The sequence below is a fragment of the Fukomys damarensis genome, unplaced genomic scaffold, assembly GCF_012274545.1.
Source record: "Fukomys damarensis isolate Sample0158 unplaced genomic scaffold, DMR_v1.0_HiC HiC_scaffold_19, whole genome shotgun sequence".
NCBI classification, from domain to species: domain Eukaryota; kingdom Metazoa; phylum Chordata; class Mammalia; order Rodentia; family Bathyergidae; genus Fukomys; species Fukomys damarensis.
The window spans coordinates 47,913,985-47,935,017 of NW_022900931.1; the positions used below are offsets into that span (position 1 = coordinate 47,913,985).

A 21,033-nucleotide genomic window follows, 5' to 3' on the forward strand; every position below is an offset into this window, starting at 1 on the left:
GGATTTTATGTGAGAGAGTTGTTTAAAAAAAAAAAAAAAGAATACTTAGAAAATTGTAAAAAAAAATTGTGAAGCAGTTGCCTATAGGTTGGGCATCCTGATGCCCACTCTGTTGAAACCATCAGGGGACCTGGGGTCGCTAGCTAGTGTGTAAGTAAGTGGAGCTGGCAGGAAGAGGGCATATTCATGAGGTGAGCCCGAGGAGACCAGAGCAACCAGGCGAGAGATAACAGATCAGTCAGGTAGTGCATTTTCTCTTGCTCCCTGATCCATGAAAAGGAACTCTCCATGAATACCTCCATGTTTTAAAATTTAAAAATAAATTTTTTGTGGTACTGGGGATTGAACCCTGGTGCATGCTTAGCAAGCACTCTACCACTGAGCTACAACAACAGCCTTGTAATGCTGTGATCCTCCCATCCCCTGGCCTCAGCTCTGGGAGTAGCTAGGATTACAGGAGCAGAACCTTCCAGGGGGTGCCTCTGATGGATAGGAAACGCCTGCTGTGTTGCCTGTAGGGAACAAAGTCAGTGCATTGAAAGGAAATGTGGGAGCCCAGGGGAGCCAGACATCATGCCCCCAAGGCAGCTGGGTATGAAACCAGCTTGTAGAATGTGGTTACAATCACTCCAATTAGAGACTATTCAGTTATGTTCAATATATCCTTGAACAGTTCACAGGAAAACCCTTAACTCCTTAAGTATAAAGCTATAAAATGTCAAGAAAACTCAATTTTCTGAACGTTCAAGAAATCTTGGTTGAATAAATAAAAGACCCAGAGGTGAGAGCAAGACAAACTATGCCCAGCTAAATCACACGATAGGAAATTACAGGTAGAGAAGGTAGAGGGAGAAACCAGAAATGCCTGAACAGAAAAATTTCCTTTCCCTTCCATCTTAGAGAAGGAAAGACAGCAAGCTCTGCAAGTGGCCAGTAGGCTCAGATGTCCCTCATAACAAGTGGACTTGACCTTTACAGCAAGCTAGTTAAGGTGTCTAACTCAGTCTCCCAGAGCAGGCACCTGCTGAGCTGGTCTGCCGCACTTGTGTACATTGAAAGACAGTCCAGTCATTTGAGCTGGATATTCAGTAGCCGGAAGAATCTCTAACATAGTCATTTTAGGGAACGTTGCTATTTGTTGGCTATCCTACTGATGTTATGAATATGCTTTGCTTTTGTTTTCAATCACGTGGAGGGAGAGGTATCTGATTCTTTCCAAAGGCTTTACTTGGCTTTGCCAAGCCACAGAATTCCTGTCTGGTTACTGAGGCCACCAAAATGTCAAAAAAATGGAAATCAAATTTGCAGTCTGAGCCTAGGAGACCTATTTTATTACACCAACTAAAAACCAGGCGAGACAGGAAGGCATGAATCTATTTAACTCTTACTCGGTATTCAATATGAATTATACTGTATGGGTAACTTTGTTTTAAAAAAATCTACACACACTGTGTTATTTTATTATGTGTTTTTAAGACAGGAAGGCAAAACTGACTTGGGGCTTCGTTCTCTCTCTGTTACACAAACCTGAAAGGCCAGCCTTCACAGCAGTGTGAGGAATTGGGGAACTCATTCCCCTAAGCAAGCCCTGCCTGCCCACAGAACTCAGGTGGCCCAGGAAAGCTCCAGTTCTGCTAAAGCCACCGTCCCCTCCTTTGTGCCGGAGCCTTCCGGTCAAGTCTGCCAAGATTCTCACTGCGCAGGGAAGTACTGTCTTTCCCATCCCTCTGTGGGTTTTATTGTTTGTGCACTGCTGTCCCTCACTCAGCGTTTCCTGCCCTCATCTACTCCTCCTTAGGTCATGGATCAGTAGGTCCCTGGGAAGTGAAAAACTTCACAAGCACACCGGGGACTCTCCGTCACCAGCTGCCTGATAGCAGCCAGTGGAACTGCAGGCCTGTAGTGGAAGGGATCGCTTGATGTCTAATAAAATACAGTGTCCCACGGGTGCGACCTTATTCTGCAGCGGCAAATCTCACGGTAGACCCAGGTGCCTCCAGCAGCTGCTTGTGACTCTATCGTGGCTTTCACCGACTGGCCTCTGTCCCCTCCTAACACTTCAGAGAGCAGTTGTTTGGAATTGCTTTCTCTGTAAGCGGCACAAGTCAGAGCTCTGCTTAGGGTGCAGGGCCTCCTCCTTTGTCACCTGGTCCGCCTCTCTTGGCCTGTTTGTCACCTCTTCCTGAGCTGCGACTTCCTCTCAGTTGGGATGCTTCTCTCCCAAATCACCCCCCTGCTGGAGGGGAGGCTGAAGGCAAAGGCCAAGCTCCCCCCCCCCACCGCCGAGCCCCGCCCCCCACCTGTCTCTTACTTTCGTGGATTCTGTACCTGGTACTTGTTGGTAGAATTAAAGGGAATCTCGGCCACTTTGGGGCTTTTCTCTCTCATCTCCTTCACAGAGCCGTAACTCTGCTCGACAAACTTGAGGAGGGCTGACTCCGAAGCGTCTCCTGTTGTTTCCCGCTGCCGGGATGAGGAGTTTGCATAATAAGCCCCGGGGCTCGCCCCGCTGGGCACAGGGCTCACCTGTGGCCACAAGGAGAAGGGGTGCCTGGGAGAAATCACTGCACGCCAGGAAGGAAAGTCCGAGGAGAGGGCACAAGAGACCCTGGACACCGAGGCACCCGCTTTCCCCTTGGGGCCCCGACACACCTTCGCTACGGGCAAAGTCTCCTGGTCGGCTTTAAAGTCAGCCCTGTTGCAGAGCCCCGCAATCCGAGCCAGGACAAACCAGGTCTCAGAACCCTTGGTGAATTTCCCTGGGGAGTAAGAAGGAAAGAGCTGTGAGGCATAGGAAAGTTTTCAATCGGGGAGTGACTCATATCCCGTCCGCCCCTCTGCCCTTCTCACCACTCAGCTCTCCGGCCACGTGTGTGACTGGACTCTCTCCCCTCACCCATCACACCCCCCAGATCTGCCACTCCGCGTCCACCAACACCACTAGTCACCAGTCTGTTCCTCGCTGGTGTCGTCATGGTACACAGTTCTATCAAACCACATGTGGGCGACGGTCATGCGGTTCTGGGTGAGGGTGCCCGTCTTGTCCGAGCAGATGGTGGACGTGGAGCCCAGCGTCTCCACCGCCTCCAGGTTCTTCACCAGGCAGTTCTTCCGCGCCATGCGCTTGGCGGTCAGCGTCAGGCACACCTGAGGCCAGCGGCAGGGAGAGAACGACTACTCACACTACTGCGTAATTTTGAAAATGTGTCCCTTTTGATTTCCCCTTTGTTCCTCCACGCTCCTTAGCAAGTCCTTCTGTGGCCATGGTAAAGGAAATTAAGGAATGATTTTGGTTTGCGCTTTCTGAAAAGAGATTCCATACATTCCTTTGTCAGACAGAGTACCACAGAGAGTGACCTTCTCCCCTGAGGTCTTTCTGCTGTTCCGCCCAGAGGCCGCTTTCCCATTCAAATCCAGGCCACAACCCCGTCTCAGGTCCAGTCTTTCCAGAAACTACAGTGACAGCTAATCTTTTACTGTGGAATAAGATGCTGTGTGTGGAGGTGGAGTTGTACCTATAGTTTAAAAAAGAACAGAAAGGAAAACAGGGCATGGTGGCGCACGCCTGTAATCTCAGCACTGGGGGGGGGGCTGAGGCAGGAGGATCCCTGTGAGTTTGAGACCAGCCTGGGCTACATAGTGAGTTCCAATTCAGTCTTGACTACATAGTGAGACCCTGTCTCAAAAAACAAAACAAAAAAAGAGCAGAAAGGAGAGACTGATGATACTGGGAAGGAGTATCACAGCACTGAAAAGGCCTTGAGAAATCATTTAAACCAGAAGAGATTTGTTGATTATAAATTCAATACAAGTAGCGTGAGTGGCAAGGTTGTTTTAAAAGCTAATATATTCTTATTCTGTGGTTAATGTAAGTATAGAATTCTAATCATAAGGTTATAATATATTTACATAATATCTCCAGTCCCAGTGCTTTCATATTAGTCCAAGCACAACCCAAGCATTATTCTCATTTCTATTTTAGGAAGAATATTGATGCCTCAAACATGTCATCAGCAAGACAAAGAATCTAAAGACCTTGTCATAGAAGAATGACTAAAGGACAAACGATTACTTTTCCTCCCCACTGGAGAATGTGAGGGGACATAATGGCTAACATCAAAAATTTAAACAGTGCTGGGGATGTGTCTTAATGGTAGACCACTTGTGCAGCATACCTTGGGTTTGATTCTCTAGCAACACACACACCTGAAGGGCTAGAAGGTAGAAGAGAACCTGCTCATTTTGTTTTTTCAGCTGGGAAAACGAGGATGAAACAATTATATTTTTGCTCAACATAATGAAATTTGACTATAGCACTCCAATGGGCAGAGACAAAAAAGGACATTTCCCATTCTTAAAAAAAGTAACCCTAGCTATTTCTGTATTTAAATAACTTTTTTAATGTAAAGCTGCTTTCTGCTTATACTATTGCACTGCTAGCTTTATGTAGGAATTAATTTTATTGCTGCTTACTGCTCTTGTTTTCGTTTTAGCTCTACCCTTATTTCTAATAGCTATACTGTTTTTAGCTATCTACTTGTATCTTTGCTACTTGACATGTAAACCAGCTTTTCTTTTAGAAAAATATTAAGCTTTATAAAATAGTAATAAAAAATAACACATGTAATAGAAAAAAAAAAAAAGTAACCCTCTCCTCATGGGTTTTATAGAGAATATCCTGCATCAGCTCAAAGGCTGAATTTATAGGGCCTCTGAAGTCCTTCCCAGCAGAGTTCTATGATTATAAATGAATCTTTCTCTATAAACTGATGAATAAATTGAGGCCTAGAGATGTTAAGTGATTTGGCTAAGGTCTCCAGCAAGAACCTCCAGGACTAGAACTCACTCTTGATGACCTGGAGTCCAGTGCTTTCTCCATTGCAACTTGCTTCTTCTCTTTGAAGAGAAAGAAAAAGCACCAGAAGTATGGCAGAAAAAGCCAATGTGATATTGGAAGCTAAATTATTTCTGATCTATAAACATATCACTAATGCTCTGCACTTGAGAGGTTTGACAACAAAGAAATATGTAGGAATGATTTCATTTTCCTGGGGTGTTTGTCTGCCCAGAGGCCACCATCCTCCCTGTATACTCACAGTGACGGTGGCCAGCAGTCCCTCAGGTACATTGGCCACAATAATGCCAATGAGAAAAATTACAGCCTTTAACCAGCCATAGCCCAACGCAAGAGAGAGCACAAAAAAAGTGACACCAAGGAAAACGGCCACCCCTGTTATCAGATGGATGAAGTGCTCAATCTCAGCACCAATGGGGGTTTTGCCAGTTTTCAGGCCTGATGCCAGGGAGGCAATTCGGCCCATCACTGTGGAGTCTCCTGTAGCAATCACAACACCGCGGGCTGATCCTGTGGAAGAAGGGAGAAAGGACAGTGTGGTATTGTGATATGATAAGAGGCTCCAGTATTAGCCTCTGTCCCAGTTCCTGACATAAACTGCCTAAAACCTAAGATAGAGTTACAGGAGAATCTTTTGTTCTCAAATATAGCCTTTGATCCTAGTTCCCAAGACTTTCCTTATTAAGTGATAAGGGTGTCATCTAACACAGCTCTCCTAAATCCCCTGGAATTTCCTGGGTGATAAGAAAATCTTTTGTTCTAATGAGGCAACTCTTGGTGGGTTCCTGGAGAGCTACAGGATGGAGGCTGGTTGCCAGGGGGACAAACTTTGGGGGTTGAACTTTCAGCCCCACTGCTCCACCTTGGAGGAGAGATGGGTTGGTCACTAATGGCCAGCGATGCAATCAGTTGTGCCCATAGAATGAAGGTTCCATTAAAAAAAAAAGACTGGGTTTGAAATATGATATGGTGGTACCTGGAGGATGGACTAACCAGAGAGAGCATGGAAGCCTCAGGCCCTCCCCACACATCATGTCCTGTGCACCTCTTCTACCTGGCTGGTCCCCTTTGTAATAACCTCTATAGTAAATGGGAAGATGTAAGTCAAGTGCTTCTCTGAGTTCTGTGAGCCATTCCAAAAGGCTCACAGTCTCATTCAATCTCATTCTATAAGACCCAAGGAAGGGGTCGGGGACCCCTGATTTTTAGTAGCCTATCAGAGATATAGATTAACAACCTCAGCCTTGTGGGACTCAGTCCTTACGTGATATTTCCAGAGAGATAGTGTCACAAATGAAATGATTTCTAGGACCCCTAGTTAGTATCTACTGGAAAATTGCTGGTTGATATGAAAGTCTTCACGTATCTTGGATATACAAGGGTTCTGTGTTCAATGTGAGAGTAAAAAGAAAAACACAAATTCTTTTTCTTTTTTCTGTTATAATTAACCAAGACATGCCCAGTCTGAAATGAGAAGGCTGTTGGGTTAGGTTCCTAAGAAAAGAAAGCTGTTCATGGTAAAACAACAACAACAACAAGGAAGGCCGCTGGAGGGCTTTATGCTGTGTTCACCTCATGTGCAGTGTATATAGGTAAGGGTTTCGAAGTTAGAGCAATCTCTGAACATTCTGAATCAATCTCACGGTCCTCCACGCGTACCCAGTTCTAACGCTTAATCGCCTTTACTGTCGAGAAGGCCTTCATTGCACTTAATCTGAGTATCTGTCATCGCCTATACATTTCTCATTTTGTCCTCAGCAGCTGGAAAGTTTCTAGCACCCCAGGAACAGCAGTTACCCTTTTGGCAGAGTTCTCTATCCTCTAATCTGGCGGTTGTCAACTGGGAGTAGTTCGCCCTTCCTCCCCTCAGGACCTGTAATGTCCAGGGACATTTTGGTTGTCCCAACTAGGGTGGGAGGGGATGGCTACTGACACCTACCGGTTAGAAGCCAGGGACACTGCTAAATGTCCTGCAATGCACAGGACAGCCCTCCTCTTCCCCCACAGCAGAGTCCTCTGGCCCCAGCTGTCAGTAGGAGAGCAGCCCTGCCTGACGGGAGCCCCTCCCTGCTCGCTAGCCAGAGCCAGCCTGACCTCTGCCGGGTAGTGCAGGCCATGGCAGCTGGGCTCTTGCTTGTCTGACCCTTTCTCTGCACCTGTCTGCTGCCCAAGCCCAGAGGGCAAACTCACGTTTGATTTGACACACACATCATGCAAGCCATTCCCCTATGTGGCTTGAAATACAGAGCGTGACAAGATTCCTTGCTTAAGCTAATTGTTTCTGCTTTACAATGACTGAAATTCCTAAAATCAGAGTCACTCAAGAAAGGAACACATTACAGAAATAGCAATTATTTTAGAAACAGACTCAGGGCTAGAAGTAGAACTTTCCAATTAACTAACTCTGTTCCCTGAGCCAAGTTACTTTAGTGCCATGAGACTCATCTTAAAATGGGATTAGAACACCTACAAAGCTAGGAATTTAAATGTTTTTAAAAGTATGATGATTAGGGTTTGGCACAGAGTGGGCATTCAACTATTGGTTATTCTCCTGTCTTAGATGAATTTTGGGTCTCCAAAAGGACCATTACAAAAGTTTATGTTGCCTTAGTAGGTTAACTCTTGATTAGCAACTCCCACAAACATCAGCCTAGTGCAGCAGGTGGCTTTCATTTCCTTCCTCCCCCCACCCCCTGGTACGGAGGATCGAACTTGGGACCTTGCTCTTGGCAAAGTAGGTGGCGGAACCACTGAGCTAAATCCCTGGCCCTGGTTTTCATTTCTAAGGTCACCTTTGTCTACATGAGTCTGAGGCAGGCTCCTCTCATTGCAGATGGGTCAGTGTTCTAGTGGAGGGGGACTTCTGGAAATTTCACAAGATAAAGCATTCTATGTATGACCTTTGAAATCTCGGTCAGAGGAATTCTTGAGTCTTATAAGACACTAATTGAGAGGTATCTCAGCGTAACTGAGAGGTGCTGAAAGGGTTTCATGTTTTCAGTGGGATGGAGGTGGACAGGTAGAGTTCGGTGTCACCTATATCAATTTTATGCCATAGTTGAGTCTAGTTCTTCATTTGTATTCCTTCTGCTATGGTTTCCCCATACTGGGAGAAACAAGATTTAATAACTAATCCCAGTAGGTCTAGAGCCAAGTTGGTTGGTATCAATCTAGGGGAAACTTAGGGCTGGGGATTTAGCTCAGTGGCACTGTGCCTGCCTCGAAAATGCAAGGTCATGAGTTCGATCCCTAGTACCAGAGAAAGAGAGAGAGAGAGAGAGAGAGAGAGAGAGAGAGAGAGAGAGAGAGAGAGCTTTAAAAAAATCTAGGAGAGCCAGGCGTGGTAGCGCATGCCTGTAATCCCAGCACTCGGGAGGCTGAGGCAGGAGGATCCCTGTGAGTTCGAGACCAGCCTGAGCTACATAGTGAGTTCCAGGTCAGTCTCAACTACAAAGTGAGACCCTGTCTCAAAACAAAACAAAACAAAACAAAAAAATCTAGAGGAAAATTTAGAAGGCCAGGCATCCCGCATTCCAGGCCAGCCTAGTTCTTTCATATACCATCCATATATCATCAGAGAAATAGCTTAGGCTACCTAGAAAATTCATGAGAGCCCAAAGAAAGACATTTGTACTGCAGCCCCACGTGGCCTAAAGTCATGACAATTAGGAGGTAAGGGGGCTGGGGATTTAGCTCAGTGGTTCGGTGGCCTGCCTTGCAAGCGCAAGGACCTGAGTTCAATCCCCGGTACCAAACAAACAAACAAACAAACATACAGGAGGAAGGATACAAGTTAAAGTTATGTTATTGGTTTATCAGTTGTTCTGGGGAAAGGGCAAATTGGTCTAGGTGAAAAGCTACTACTTTGTAAATCACACAGAAATTCCTCAACTTAACAGTCAAGAGCTCCTTGGACCTAGCTCCACTCTCGGGCCAACTCGGTTCTGCGCCTCTCCTAACACACCCAGGTAGATGTTTACTTCCCAAAGCAATGCTGCTACACACTTCTCTCCAGCCCTCTTATCTGAAGCACCAACATGGCTGATGAAAAAATCGACTTGGGAAGGATAAATATAAGCAAATCTGTTCCTACGATTTTTAGTAGAAGTCTAGCAATTTTGGAGAAAGTTTGCTAACTTGCGCCTTGCTGCCCAACATTTAAATGTTAATATACATTATTTTCTGGTTTGATTTTTTCCTCAGTGTCTGTTTGGTCTTAATGTTACTCTTTAATGTATTTTCAAATTAAGTCATTTGATTACAAGGGAGGACATTAGCCATCTTTTAGGGCAGAGCAGGGTCTTGGGAAGGGCATGAGTTTTGGAAACAGATTAGAAGTCCTAATCATTCCCTTCTGTTGAGTTGTGCTCTTTGATGTGATGACTAATTTCTTTGAGCCTTTGCCCTTCGTGTGTAAAACAGGGATAATACCACCTACTATATCACATTGTGAAAAATGGAGATAATAATCCATAGGGCTTGACATAGTGCATCCAATAAAATGCATTTATGCATTCAGTAAAAAGCAGTTATTTCTAGATACCCAAGAGTGTTCCAGGGAGTCTTCAGGCAGCTCTAAGAGCAAGGGGCAAAGAGCAGACTGACATAATGACGTCCAGTCCTTTGCTATCACGTTGGCCAGAACTGCCTCCTAGTTCAAGGGTGCCCTCGATTCCAGGAGCAAAGCCAAAGTCTGAGTGGCATCTCTGGTGCCTCAAATTTCTGATGCCAGTGCCCTCTCTTGGAGTCTTGGAGAGGCTTGCTTCAAGGAAAGAGAAACCCAGGAGGGATGAATAATTTTCTTCCCTTCTGTGTCCATGTCAACAGGTACAGCATAGTCCTTTCACTTGCTAGAACACGTTGACAATTATAGGGCACTTCCCATGCATTGAGACTCGTGGTAAGCACGACTTATTATCTCCCTTAACCTACACAGAATTCTATAGGTAATGACCTTTAGTATCATCCCTGCACTGAGGTGAAAATGGTAGCTCTGACCTTTCACCAAAGGTCATACAGCTATTAACTGTTCACCAGTTCTTCTTACCCCAATACTTTCATGTCTTTATTTTATTTTATTTGGTGCTGGGGATTGAACTCCCAATACTTTTAGAAGCTGGAGGTTCTTGAAATCTGTCTGCTTCAGACTGTGCTCTTGAATTTATGCTACTTAGGATTCAATATTCACCTTCCACACAGTTGGTGGAGAAGAAGCAGATATTTCTTGTCTCCAGAGGGTTCTCATGGGTGAAATCAGTGGACCGGGATTGGGGCTCTGACTCCCCAGTCAAGGATGAATTGTCCACCTGGGATGGGAAGAGGATGAGTTGTCAGGTGAGCATGGGAAAAAGGGCAGACTGACTTATAAAGACATTGTGTCTGTCACCAATGTTATCACTGATATACAGAGAGAACAAATGTACAGGCCATCACCTCATGGTCTCTAACTACACCCTCACTACTAACTTCTTAAGGCTTGGAATGACAAGATCATACTTTCTCTAACCGAGCCCAGGCCCCTATTGTACTTTAAGCCCATGCTAGCTCAGTCTCCAGCTTTCCACGTCTCCTCACCTTACACCCTTGTGCAGAGATAAGCCGGAGGTCAGCAGGGATTCGGTCTCCGGCCTTCACTTCTACCAGGTCTCCCACTACTACGTCTTGTACATTGATTTGCATCTTCTGTCCTCCTCGAATTACCTGGGCTTGCTATGGGAAGACAGTGCAGGGCTGTTTCTAAACCCTTCTGTTTCTCCCACGCTACTCCTCTCCTACGACTCTCTCTTCCTCTCGACGTCCCATTTTCTTTTTTCTTTTCTTTTTTCTTTTTTTTTTTTTTTTTTTTTTTTTTTTTTTTTTTTTTTTGGTGCCAGGGATTGAACTCCGGACCCTGTGCTTGCAAGGCAGGCAGTGAAACCACTGAGCTAAATCCCTGGCCCTTGACTCCCCATTTTTACCGTGTCACTCACCACAATATTCTTGAAGGTACCTTTGGAAGATTGCTTATTCCTATACCACTGTCTTCAGGGCCTTTTGCAATGTGACTTTGGTGGTCTTCCCATCAAGAGAAGGGATCTGTCTCTTTACCCCTAGACCTATGACATGCTTTGGTCCATAAGATATTAGCAAAAGTGATGCAGGCAGAGGCATAAAAAGTGCTTTCAGGTTGGGGCTTGTCCTGTTGTCCTGTGAACCCTCTGGCCCATAGAACAAGCCCAAGCTTCCCTCTTGGAAGAATGGAAGACAGGAAGACAGAGGCCCCACTGTCCAGTCATCTCCACTGAGGCCCCAAACAAATGAGTGAGGTCATCTGAGATCATGTAGCAGCAGCTAAGGTCAGCCCAGACTGGAACAACAACCCAGCCGCAGGGTGGGGAGAGAATGCATTATTTTAAAGCACTAAATTGGCGGCGGGGGGTGTGTGTGTGTGTGTGTGTCTTCAAACTCCTAGTTCAAACAGATACCAAAATATATTCTCTCAAAACTCCTATCCAAGGGGGGGGGATTAAATTATATCAATACCAAAGAAAGCCAGACTATCATTCTAGAACGTGATCACATTGTTAGGAAATTTCAGAGCCTATTCCTTTGCAAACTTCTAGGCCTATGCCTAGGAGCCCCTGTCTATTATCATATTATTTCCAGGTATCTTTCAAAAATTTTTATTTAAAAATAAATTTAACCTTAAGAAAACTTACAAGAATACAAATAGGTCCAATACATCTAGAAGCGTTACCTATTTTCACCTATTAAGATTTCACCTCATTTGCTTTGTCATTGGTTATTATGGTTCTATGTGTGTGCTATGCATATACTTTTTTCCCCATGAACTATCTGAGGGAATGTTATATACACTGAGATCTTTTATGCTAAGTATTTTTAAATAGTCCTAAGAATTTCCAAAGAACTAGGATATTCTCTTTCATAAGTACAATGCAGTTATCAGTTTAGTGCATTTTACAATGATACTATTCCTCAATCTACCAATTGGTTTCTAGTCTTGTTATTTGACCCCAAATATCTTTTATTTTGTAAGGGGTCCTGGGTTCAATTCCCAGAACTAAAGGAAAATAAAGAAAGCCATTATTTTCTCCTCCACAATAGCATCAGGTCTAGGGCTAAGTATTGAATTCAGTTGTCATGTCTCTTGGGCCACCTTCAATTTGGAACATTTCTAAAGTTGTTCATTGTCATTAAACTCATCGACATTTGGAGAAGCCAGCCTTCCCACCAATCTTGCTTTTTTAAAAAACAGAATGTTCTCAATGTTTCTTCATTGGATTCTAACTGTGCCTTCCAGACTAGACTACTTCTTGGTGATGTGCCTTTCTCAGGGTTCAAAGCCTTCCTGGATACCTTTAATGTCTAAGAGAGTAACCTAGACCCACCCTCCCCAAACCAGCCTGACAGCTCACTCATCTCAGGATATTAATTCTCCCAGGGACTTAATAACTGTAATCGGTCCTGTCCATACCTCCTCTCACTGGATCTTTCCACGCCAAACCTACCTGTGGCACCATGTTCTTAAAAGATTCCATGATCTTGGAACTCTTGGCCTCCTGGTAATAGGAGAAGCAGCCAGTGATGCCAACAACGACAGCCAGAACAATACCCAGGTACAGCTAGGGATGGGGAAAGAAAGGCTCATCAGTAAGTCCTTTTCTTTCTCTTCACCCTAGAAAACCAGCTTTCAAACTAAAGCTAAAGGGCTGATCTGGAAAGCAGAGAGGAGCCTAAGAATCTGAGACGGGGCAGGAATACTGGCTTTTCGGGAAGGAATCCTGAGCTATGGTGAGTGGTTAGGAAAATCCCAGGTCAAACAAGGCTTGTGTCTTCTTCTCCAGAAAGGCAACTCATTAGGAAGAAGGTGGGGTGGTGAGGGAGACAGGGAAAGAGAAGATGAAGAGGTTACAATCCTGGGAGAGAAAAGGACTTCCAAGTACCTTAATGATTGGGTAGCAAGAGAAAGTTTTTGGGGGCAAATCATGCATCTCAGGGACCAGGAGCTCTCTAATTAAAAGCCAAGCAAACCAACATGGACCAGAGCCTCCTAGGAAGCGCTGAGACTCTTAGGGATTTGGGCTGGAGGACTTCAGGAGTGTTGGGCTGCTGAGCAGAAGTTTCCAGAGCTGAGCTGAGAAAGGACTGGCCAGGTGAATAGACTCACATTATCACTGCTAGATTTCTCATTGAAATAAAGCTGGATGCCATGGGCCACAAAGCAGAGAATGGAACTGATCCACAGCAGGAGGGCAAAACCACTGAACAGTTGTTTACAGAATTTCACCCACTCTGGAGTGGTATGGGGAGGTGTAAGTGTATTGGGTCCATCTCGAATCAGTATTTCCTTTGCCTTTTCAGGACTCTGGCCCTGTGTGGAGAAGAAATAGGGCTGAGAGAGATCTGTGAAGAGGCAGCTATAGTAAAGGGGAGTTATAAACTCCATTTATAACCTCAGGATGGGTCTAGACCAAAGCAGCTCTCTGGAGGTCAGGCTGGATGTTTTTCTTAGCTATTTTAAAGTTTGATTATAGAAGGGCTATCATTTAGCAAGCTTCCACAGGGAAGCTGGTTTCTTTGTTTATGGCTGGATTTACAAATCTTTTTGAATTTGAATGCCTATCGTGGGGCTTGATATTGTGAGAATACCAACATGATTAAGAATGGTCCCTCCCCTTATTCCTAAAGCAGGGAGATAGAGAAAATTGTAATGTGGAAGGCCAATGTAGTGATGAGATGTAATACATACCATTGATAACATACTGACATCCACACTTCGATTATCCAATTTGGAAACAGGAAAACAAAAACAAAAACAAAACAACTAAAGGCGTGAATGCATAGATTGTATTCTAATATTGGACACTAGTTTAGGTGCTTTTTCCTTTATGGTGATGGACCAGCCCCCCCCACTTTTCTGTACCAGGGATTGAACTCAGGTCCTTGCTCTTGTGAGGCAGGCAGCAGAACCATTGAACTAAACCCCGGCCATGCTTTTTCCTTTAAATAAATATAGTAGATATCTACCAATTCCCAGCAGCTACTCCCCAACTTTGCCTCAGAAAAGCCCAAGGGATTCCAAAGCTCTTTTAGGACACCCATAACAATCAAACCATTTCCACAATACTACTAAAGCATTGTCTTTTCACTCTCATTTTCAAGCATGTGAGGTAGATTTCATTTTTTTCGGTACTGGGGATTGAAATGAAGGTCTTTTAACTGAGCTACATTCTCCAGCCTTTCTATTTCGAGACAGGGCTTTGCTAAATTGCCAAGTTGCCTGGGCTGGACTTAAACTTGTGATTCTCCTGGAGTGCTGGGATGGCAAATTGTGCACCACTCAGCCTGGCTTGGTAGAACTTTTCTGAATGCTGCTTGACCCCTGATGTACTGCAAGAGATAGAATACAGAAAAGCTATGAAACACTACCCGTGTTGCATCAAAAAGCTAGACTAATTAAGAGATTTGCAAAAAGAACGATGCCACTAATTTTTCAGTTTTGAAAAATAGTTCTGTGTGTGTGTGTGTGTGTGTGTGTGTGTGTGTGTGTGTATACCAGGGATCGAACTCGGGCCCTTGCACTCGTGAGACAGGAAGCAGAACCACTGAGGCAAATCTCCAGCCCCAAATATAGTTACTTTGACAAAATATTATTGGACTAATTTATAGTGTGTTTGCTCTTATTTTTAAAATGAGCTGGGGAACACTTCTTACATCTCTCCATTTTAATTTCTAACATGATAAATTTAGGTAACTGTAATCCACAAGAGCAAAAGTTCTTTATACTCTTCTAAAAGTACAAAGGAGCCCTACGGACAGAGTAGGAGAAGCCCTGCCCCAAACCCTTCCTGTGCTCTTAATCCAGCCCTGAGCTGTCTGAGGGTAGCTACCCTTGTCATCTGTTCCGAGCAGTGTCGCGTGGCACTTGGCCCGGTAGACTGTGAGTGGTATGAACACTGGAGTCAAAACCAAGGCTCTTGATTTCTAGCTCAGGTTTATCCCGACCACCGCAAAGTCAGAGTTAGAGACCCAATGCCTCGCAGAGGGAATTCCTTACTCACATTTGTCAGGTCCACCGAGTACTTGGTGCTCAGCTCTTTCAAGGTTAATTGGTGATCATTCTGAAGGGAGAATAAGGTCAGCGAGGCAGAAATGGGGACCTCAGGGCCTTTGCAGGAGAGGGGAAGCGGACAGGCCTGACCCGTGGGTGGTGTCGATGTGTTTAGAGGGTAGTCTGATCTGGGTTCTCACCATGACCACCTCCTTCTTCAGTTCCTCCATGTCTTTTTTCTTTGTATCCCTTTTCACCTTCTTTTTCGTCTTAATTTTAGGCTCCCTTTTGGGTTTTCGGCTTGGATGCTGACCATGGGGACTTACTTTCCCTCTCTTTCCTCCACGCTCCATGGTTATCCCTAGATAGAGCTGGGCCAGCTCAGAGTGTGGGAAGGAGGCAGAGCAAGGGGGAGCTGCGAGGAGAGAGAAGTGGAGAAGCTGTGTGTGTGGTGGGGAGAGGAAGGAGGAGCCTCGGAGGGGCCGGGGTGTGAGGTGCCGGTGGCAGAAATGTGAAGGGGAGACAGGCCTGAGTAGCCGGGGCAGGGAGGAAGGATCAGGATGAGGCTCCTTGGAGGTGAGGAGAGGATGGAGAGGCAGGAGGAAAGGGAGGGTGCAAGGGGGGTCACCCTGTGCCCGAGCACTAGGATGCCCTGTTCCTCTGCAGGTGGCCGTACTGCGAGAGCAGGGAGTGGGACACACAGCGTGCAGGGAGCCCCCAGCCCCAGGCCTGCAGGTGTCCTGGCAACGGCTGTGGCCCAGCATCACAAAGGCCCCGTAGACATTCTGACCTGGGATCCTCAGAGCTCCGACTTTGGGTCTGAGGGTTCTTGGGGCAGCTTCTGCCACAGGGAGAGTTGGGGCCTGAGAGCAAACAGAACACAGTCCTTGTGTGGTTTGGCATCTCCTGAGGCTTAGAAATACCCCCAGATTGTTGGCTTGAAAAAATAAGGCAGGCACTCTGCCTGTGTGTGCTTTTTCCGTCAGGCACACGTCTTCACCAGCATTGGATTAGATCCTTATTTGTGGAGCGTGGCTAGTGCAATGGATCAGATCTTGGGCTTTGGAATCCTGGCTTCTCTGCTTAGCAGCTGTGTGGCTTTGGACAACTTAACTAACTTCTCTGGGCCTTTCTTTTCTGTAAGGGGGGATTACCAGCTACCTCAAAAGGTGGCAAGGGTAGGGATGAAAGCGATGCTTTACATGAAGTGTCTGGCAAACAGGGTGCTCAGGAAAGAGCTCGATTCCTATCAGGAATTTTGTTTGTGGCACCCTGAGCAGGTATTTTCTATGAGAGTAAAATCTTCAGTGTTTCATATGATAGTACAGGATCACCAGCATTTATAAAACATGATATGTGACTATTTCCCCGGTTTTAAAATGATACATTTACCTCTTTGACCATCTCTGATATCTTGATAGGTGTTTGACTTTATGTGTGTCTTATGTACAAATTTTTTATCTCCTTCTAAAAAACATCTAAAGAAGTTACATATTTCTATCAGTCCTTCACTTATATATATATGACTGTCTGAAAACATCCATTTTGGTTCTGACACAATCTTCTTTCAAAATTCATCATGGGGCACGCCTGTAATCCCAGCACTCAGGAAGCTGAAGCAGGAGGATCATCAAATTCAAGGCCAGCCTGAGCTACATAGCAAGACCCCGCCTCAAAAGAAACAGAAAAAGAGACAAAATACACAATGGAAAGGTTCCCTTCCCAGCTGAGATAAAGATTAGTCTGTTCCTTAACTGAGTGGAGTTTTCTTCTCTATTAGAAATGTATAGGGCCAGGGATTTAGCTCAGTGGTACTGCACCTGCCTTGTAAGCCCAAGGTCTTGAGTTCGATCCCCAGTAACAACAAAAACAAACAAACAACAAATAGAGAGAGAGAGAGAGAGAGAGAGAGAGGCATAAAAAAATCCCCTGAAAATCCCATTTCCCTCCCTCTGAACTTCCTGCTGCTGAAGTTACTGCTGTTAATGTGCTGCCTATCCTTCTAGTCTTTTTTCTATGTTTAGACAAATAGAGACCTAAAAGAAGCTATGTTTTTAATTTTTATGCAATCACTGTTGCGGCAGAGCAGAGCAGCTCAGTGCTATAGCCAAGTGTTACAGCTCAGTGTTGCAGTCAAGTGCCACAGCTCTGAGGCACAGTGGAGCTTTACAGTGCAGTGTGACAGCTCTGGGTCACAGCTCTCATAATTTGAAACTTTGAGACTCTGATGATCAGTAGAAGAGGTGGAGAAAAAAACCTTTATGACACTGGCTGTCCCCCGGTGGGCTCAGAGGAGTCCGAGCACTCTACCAGAAATGAGAGCTTCCTTATATAGGGAGCTACAGGGTAGATGCGCAGCATCAATGAAGCAGGGGGTGGAGTTACAGAACATTCCTGAAGCAAAGAGGCGGAGTCACAGAACATTCCAGAGAGGGGGCGGAGCTTAACAGAACATTCCTGAAAAAATTCACACAGTTCAAACAGTCATAAATCATTTTGATACAATGGGTAAGAGGCCAGCAACACAAATTTACATTTCCAAAACAAAACATTCTGTGGGGGGGGGATGGAGGCAAGGCAAGGGACTATCTTATTGTACACCTGGCAGATACCTAAAGCCTATTTCTTCAGTGCTGCAAGTCAGACCATGGCCTGTTCAATCATTCCCATTACTCATGGATGCACAAGAGATTTCCCATTTTTTTAAACCATTAAAAACAATGGCAGGCCAGGGATTTAGCTCGGTGGTTCCACTGCCTGCCTTGCAAGTGCAAGGTCCTGAGTTTGATTCCCCAGTACAAAAAAACAAAAACAAAATAATGCTGCCATAGCATTCTTCCTGTAAGTACCTTTAGCCTCTATTTCTGTAGAATTGATTTTTGCTGCTGAATCATAGGGCACACTCACTTAAAAATCTTAAAATATTCTGCCAACAGCCCCTTCAAAGGACTTTCAGTGTCTAGATCTCATAAAACCAAATGCAAGAATGTCCATTCTCCAATTTGGATGACCTTATCTTTTACATTTTACCATTATAATTAGCAAGATTTGCTATCTTGCTGCTTTGATTTACATTTCTTTATTATCTATGTGAGCATTTTCTTTTTATGTTTATTGGTTTTTGGATTTCCTTTTTTGTGAATTGCTGTTTTTACTATTTGCCCAATAATCCATTGTTTTGTTTTTTAATTGTTTTGTCATATATATTACAAATGTTTTCCAATGGCTTTTTTTGTTGACTGTCCATCATAAAGTCCTTAAGAGCAAAGTTAGAATAAAATTTAAAATTGCTAAATTCATCTTTTTCTGGGTACCGGGGATTGAACTTGGGTCCTTGTGATTATGAGGCAGGCACCAGAACCACTGAGTTAAATCCCCAGCCCGCCCCCCTTTAAATTTCTGAGGCATTCATTTATTGTCAGCCAATGATTTTTTAAAAAAATTCATCTTTGAAAGACCCCTGAAGCAACACAGCCTTGCACATGAGAAGTTCCCAGGGGAAACTTTCTGGACCTACAATTGTTGGAATTATTTTTGGAAAATCTATTCTGATACATAGATTTTAGCTCAAAAGCTCACCTCAGCGAGACCTTCCTTAGTAGTCACGTTCATAGTACCCCTCTGACTCCAGCTCTCTGACCATCACTTTGCAGCACTTTTCACCCCGTGGGATCATCTTGCCTATTTATCTTTTGACTTGCTAAATGCCTAGTTCTCTCTGACCTTTCTGGGCTTGTTCATGACTAAATACCCAGCTTCTGGAACAGTGCCTGCCTCAGGCTGATCCACAAGTAGTTTCAGATTCGATTTTTGAATGGATGGTTGAGTTTTCAGATTTCATCTTGACTTTATAAGCTTTTGATAGTGAAGTCACTTTGGTCTGATGTGTTTTAAAATCTGTTGGAGTCTGTATGCTATCATCACAGTTATCTGTTCACTTATTTCATTGTCACCTATTTTGAAAACTCAGATTTTTGGGCTGGGGATTTAGCTCAGTGGTCCCAGCACAAAAAAACAAAACAAAACAAAACAAAAAACCCACCTCAGATTCTTGCCTAATTACTCTGGGATGCTGAATGTCACAACAATAAAAAGTATAGTGAGATTTCAGTGCAGATTGAATTGACTCTTATACTCACTTATTTTTATCTCTACTAACTGTCTTCCCAAACAGTAGTCAAGTTTAGCTCTCCATGTATTCACGTTTTTATTTCTCTCATTCTGGTTTTTGAATTTTCTCTAATAAATACCATATGGTGCACATGCCAGATCTTTAGTGTAGTTTGTTTTGGTTATGTTGAAAATAGAAGCCCTTTGTGTTGTATTTGTTCTCTGATATTTGAGGATAAATATTAGTTGTTTAAAAACTGATCTGTTTGGGTCTGGGGATTTAGCTCAGTGGCACCGTACTTGCCTCCTAAATGCAAGGTCCCGAGTTCAATCCCCAGTATCCCCCCTAAAAAAAAACCAAACTGATGTTATGTTTTGTTTTGTTTTGTTTTTTTCTGGTACCAGGGATCAAACTCTGGCCTTTGAGCTTGCAACATAGGTGCCAGAACCACTAAGCTAAATCCCCAGCCCTAAAAACTGATCTATTTGTATCCTATGACTTTCAATTGAATGCTTCCAGGTTTTTTGCCTCGTTGCTGTGAATTTGTCTTGGTTGTCTTCCTTGGATTTTGTTAGTAGTCCTGTTCTTTACAAAAAAAATAATGCTTCTATGGATTTGTTTGTCTCTTTATGTCAAACTTTTAAATGCTAACTCCTTATCTAAGTTTCAAATGTTGCTATCATTTCTGCTGTAGTGGCTGATATTTATTTTTAGTGTTCTAGACTTCATCCCTTCCTTTCTTTTCTGAACACGATTACATTTTTCAGGATGCTCTTTTCTTCCAATGTTTGAATCAGGAATAGATGTTAGGCTTTGCTGACAGACTTCTCAGTATCATTGGAAATGGCTAATCATTTTTCTTGTCAATGCCAGTTGTTAGTAATGTTTTCCTTGTAATGTGTTCTCCCTGTTAGGCCATGGCTTGGTGGTGGTCAAGTTATTATATGTATTACCAAATTTTATCAAAATTCTACTTACCTCATAAGAGGGCTGGGTGACACAAAATTCTTTTCTGTATTCTGATGCTGTTTAAATAATACAGAGATATTCTTTTAAGAATTTTTGGGGAACTCTTCATTGAACTCACTGGGACCAATGCTTTTGTTGTTGTTGTTGTTGTGTTTGGCAGTTCTATGGATCAAACCCAGGGCCTTGGACATTCTAAGCTCTACCTATCATGGAGCTGCATCCTTAGCCCTCAAGGATGTTTTTGAAAGACTCATCTTGTGTTAAATGTCTTCCACTGATGTTAATCTAATCACATTCTTACTAATTTTTGCTGTGCTCTTAGCATTTCAAATATTCAACTTGTCATCTGTTTCTGATGAATTATCATATTTTCTATTCTGTAGATAAAAAGGAAATGCCATGGAAAGTATTTCTCCCTGGGTCAGAGGTTGGCTTTACCTTTGAATGATAATAAGATTCTTGGATCTCTTCGTTAAGATAGTCTAGCTGAGTTTCTTTGCATCTTTTTTTTTTTTGAGACAAGGTCTCACTATGTAATTGAGACTGATCTGGAACTCACTATATAGCCCAGGCTGGTCTTGAACTCACAGTGATCCTCCTGCCTCTGCCTCAGCCTTCTGAGTGCTGGGATTACAGGCATGCGCCACCATGCCCGGCCTCCCCTACTGCATCTCTAAGATCAGGCCTTCTCCCCTCTCCTGAGTCTCCCCAGTCCCTACTGCCCAAACGGTCAATGCCCAGAAATTCCTGGCTTCTCTCACAGTCTCCACACTTCGCTATATCATTAGGCTTTTCAGGCCTTCCCTGAGTAGGGCACGGTGGTTCAGAGTCTGGTTCTGGAGCCGGACTGGCCCAGCTCTGAATTTTGCTTCTCATGCTTCCTTCCTTTGAGACTCTGAACACATAATTTAATCTTTCTGTGTCTCTGTATCCTCATCTATAAATTGGACATAGGGCCGGGGATTTAGCTCAGTGGTTCCACTGCCTACCTTGAAAACGCAAGGACCTGAGTTCGATCCCCAGTATCAAAAAAAAAAAAAAAAAAAA

At 44.1% G+C, this 21,033-nt stretch overlaps 1 protein-coding gene across 8 annotated transcripts in view; it reads right to left on the bottom strand.

Moving 5' to 3' along the window:
- Positions 1–15,742, bottom strand: part of Atp1a4 (ATPase Na+/K+ transporting subunit alpha 4) — a 32,796-nt gene extending 17,054 nt beyond the window's left edge. For 3 of the 8 annotated variants that reach the window (XR_778757.2, XM_010616676.3, XM_010616675.1), the window contains exons 1-10: positions 15,107–15,652; positions 14,917–14,976; positions 13,023–13,226; positions 12,364–12,477; positions 10,430–10,564; positions 10,044–10,161; positions 5,097–5,365; positions 2,949–3,147; positions 2,653–2,759; positions 2,329–2,463 (exon numbers count right to left, since the gene is read on the bottom strand). Coding sequence is in view for 2 of the 8 variants with exons in the window: in XM_010616676.3 (XP_010614978.1) it covers positions 2,329–2,463; positions 2,653–2,759; positions 2,949–3,147; positions 5,097–5,365; positions 10,044–10,161; positions 10,430–10,564; positions 12,364–12,477; positions 13,023–13,226; positions 14,917–14,976; positions 15,107–15,259 (1,494 nt within the window). In the remaining 6 variants the exon portion in view is untranslated. Of the gene's footprint in view, positions 1–2,328; positions 2,464–2,652; positions 2,760–2,948; positions 3,148–5,096; positions 5,366–10,043; positions 10,162–10,429; positions 10,565–12,363; positions 12,478–13,022; positions 13,227–13,604; positions 13,733–14,916; positions 14,977–15,106; positions 15,653–15,696 lie in introns of those variants that run through there. The other 5 variants (XR_778759.2, XR_778758.2, XR_778760.2 and 2 more) reach the window with 5 other exon arrangements.
- Positions 15,743–21,033: the final 5,291 nt, after the last annotated feature.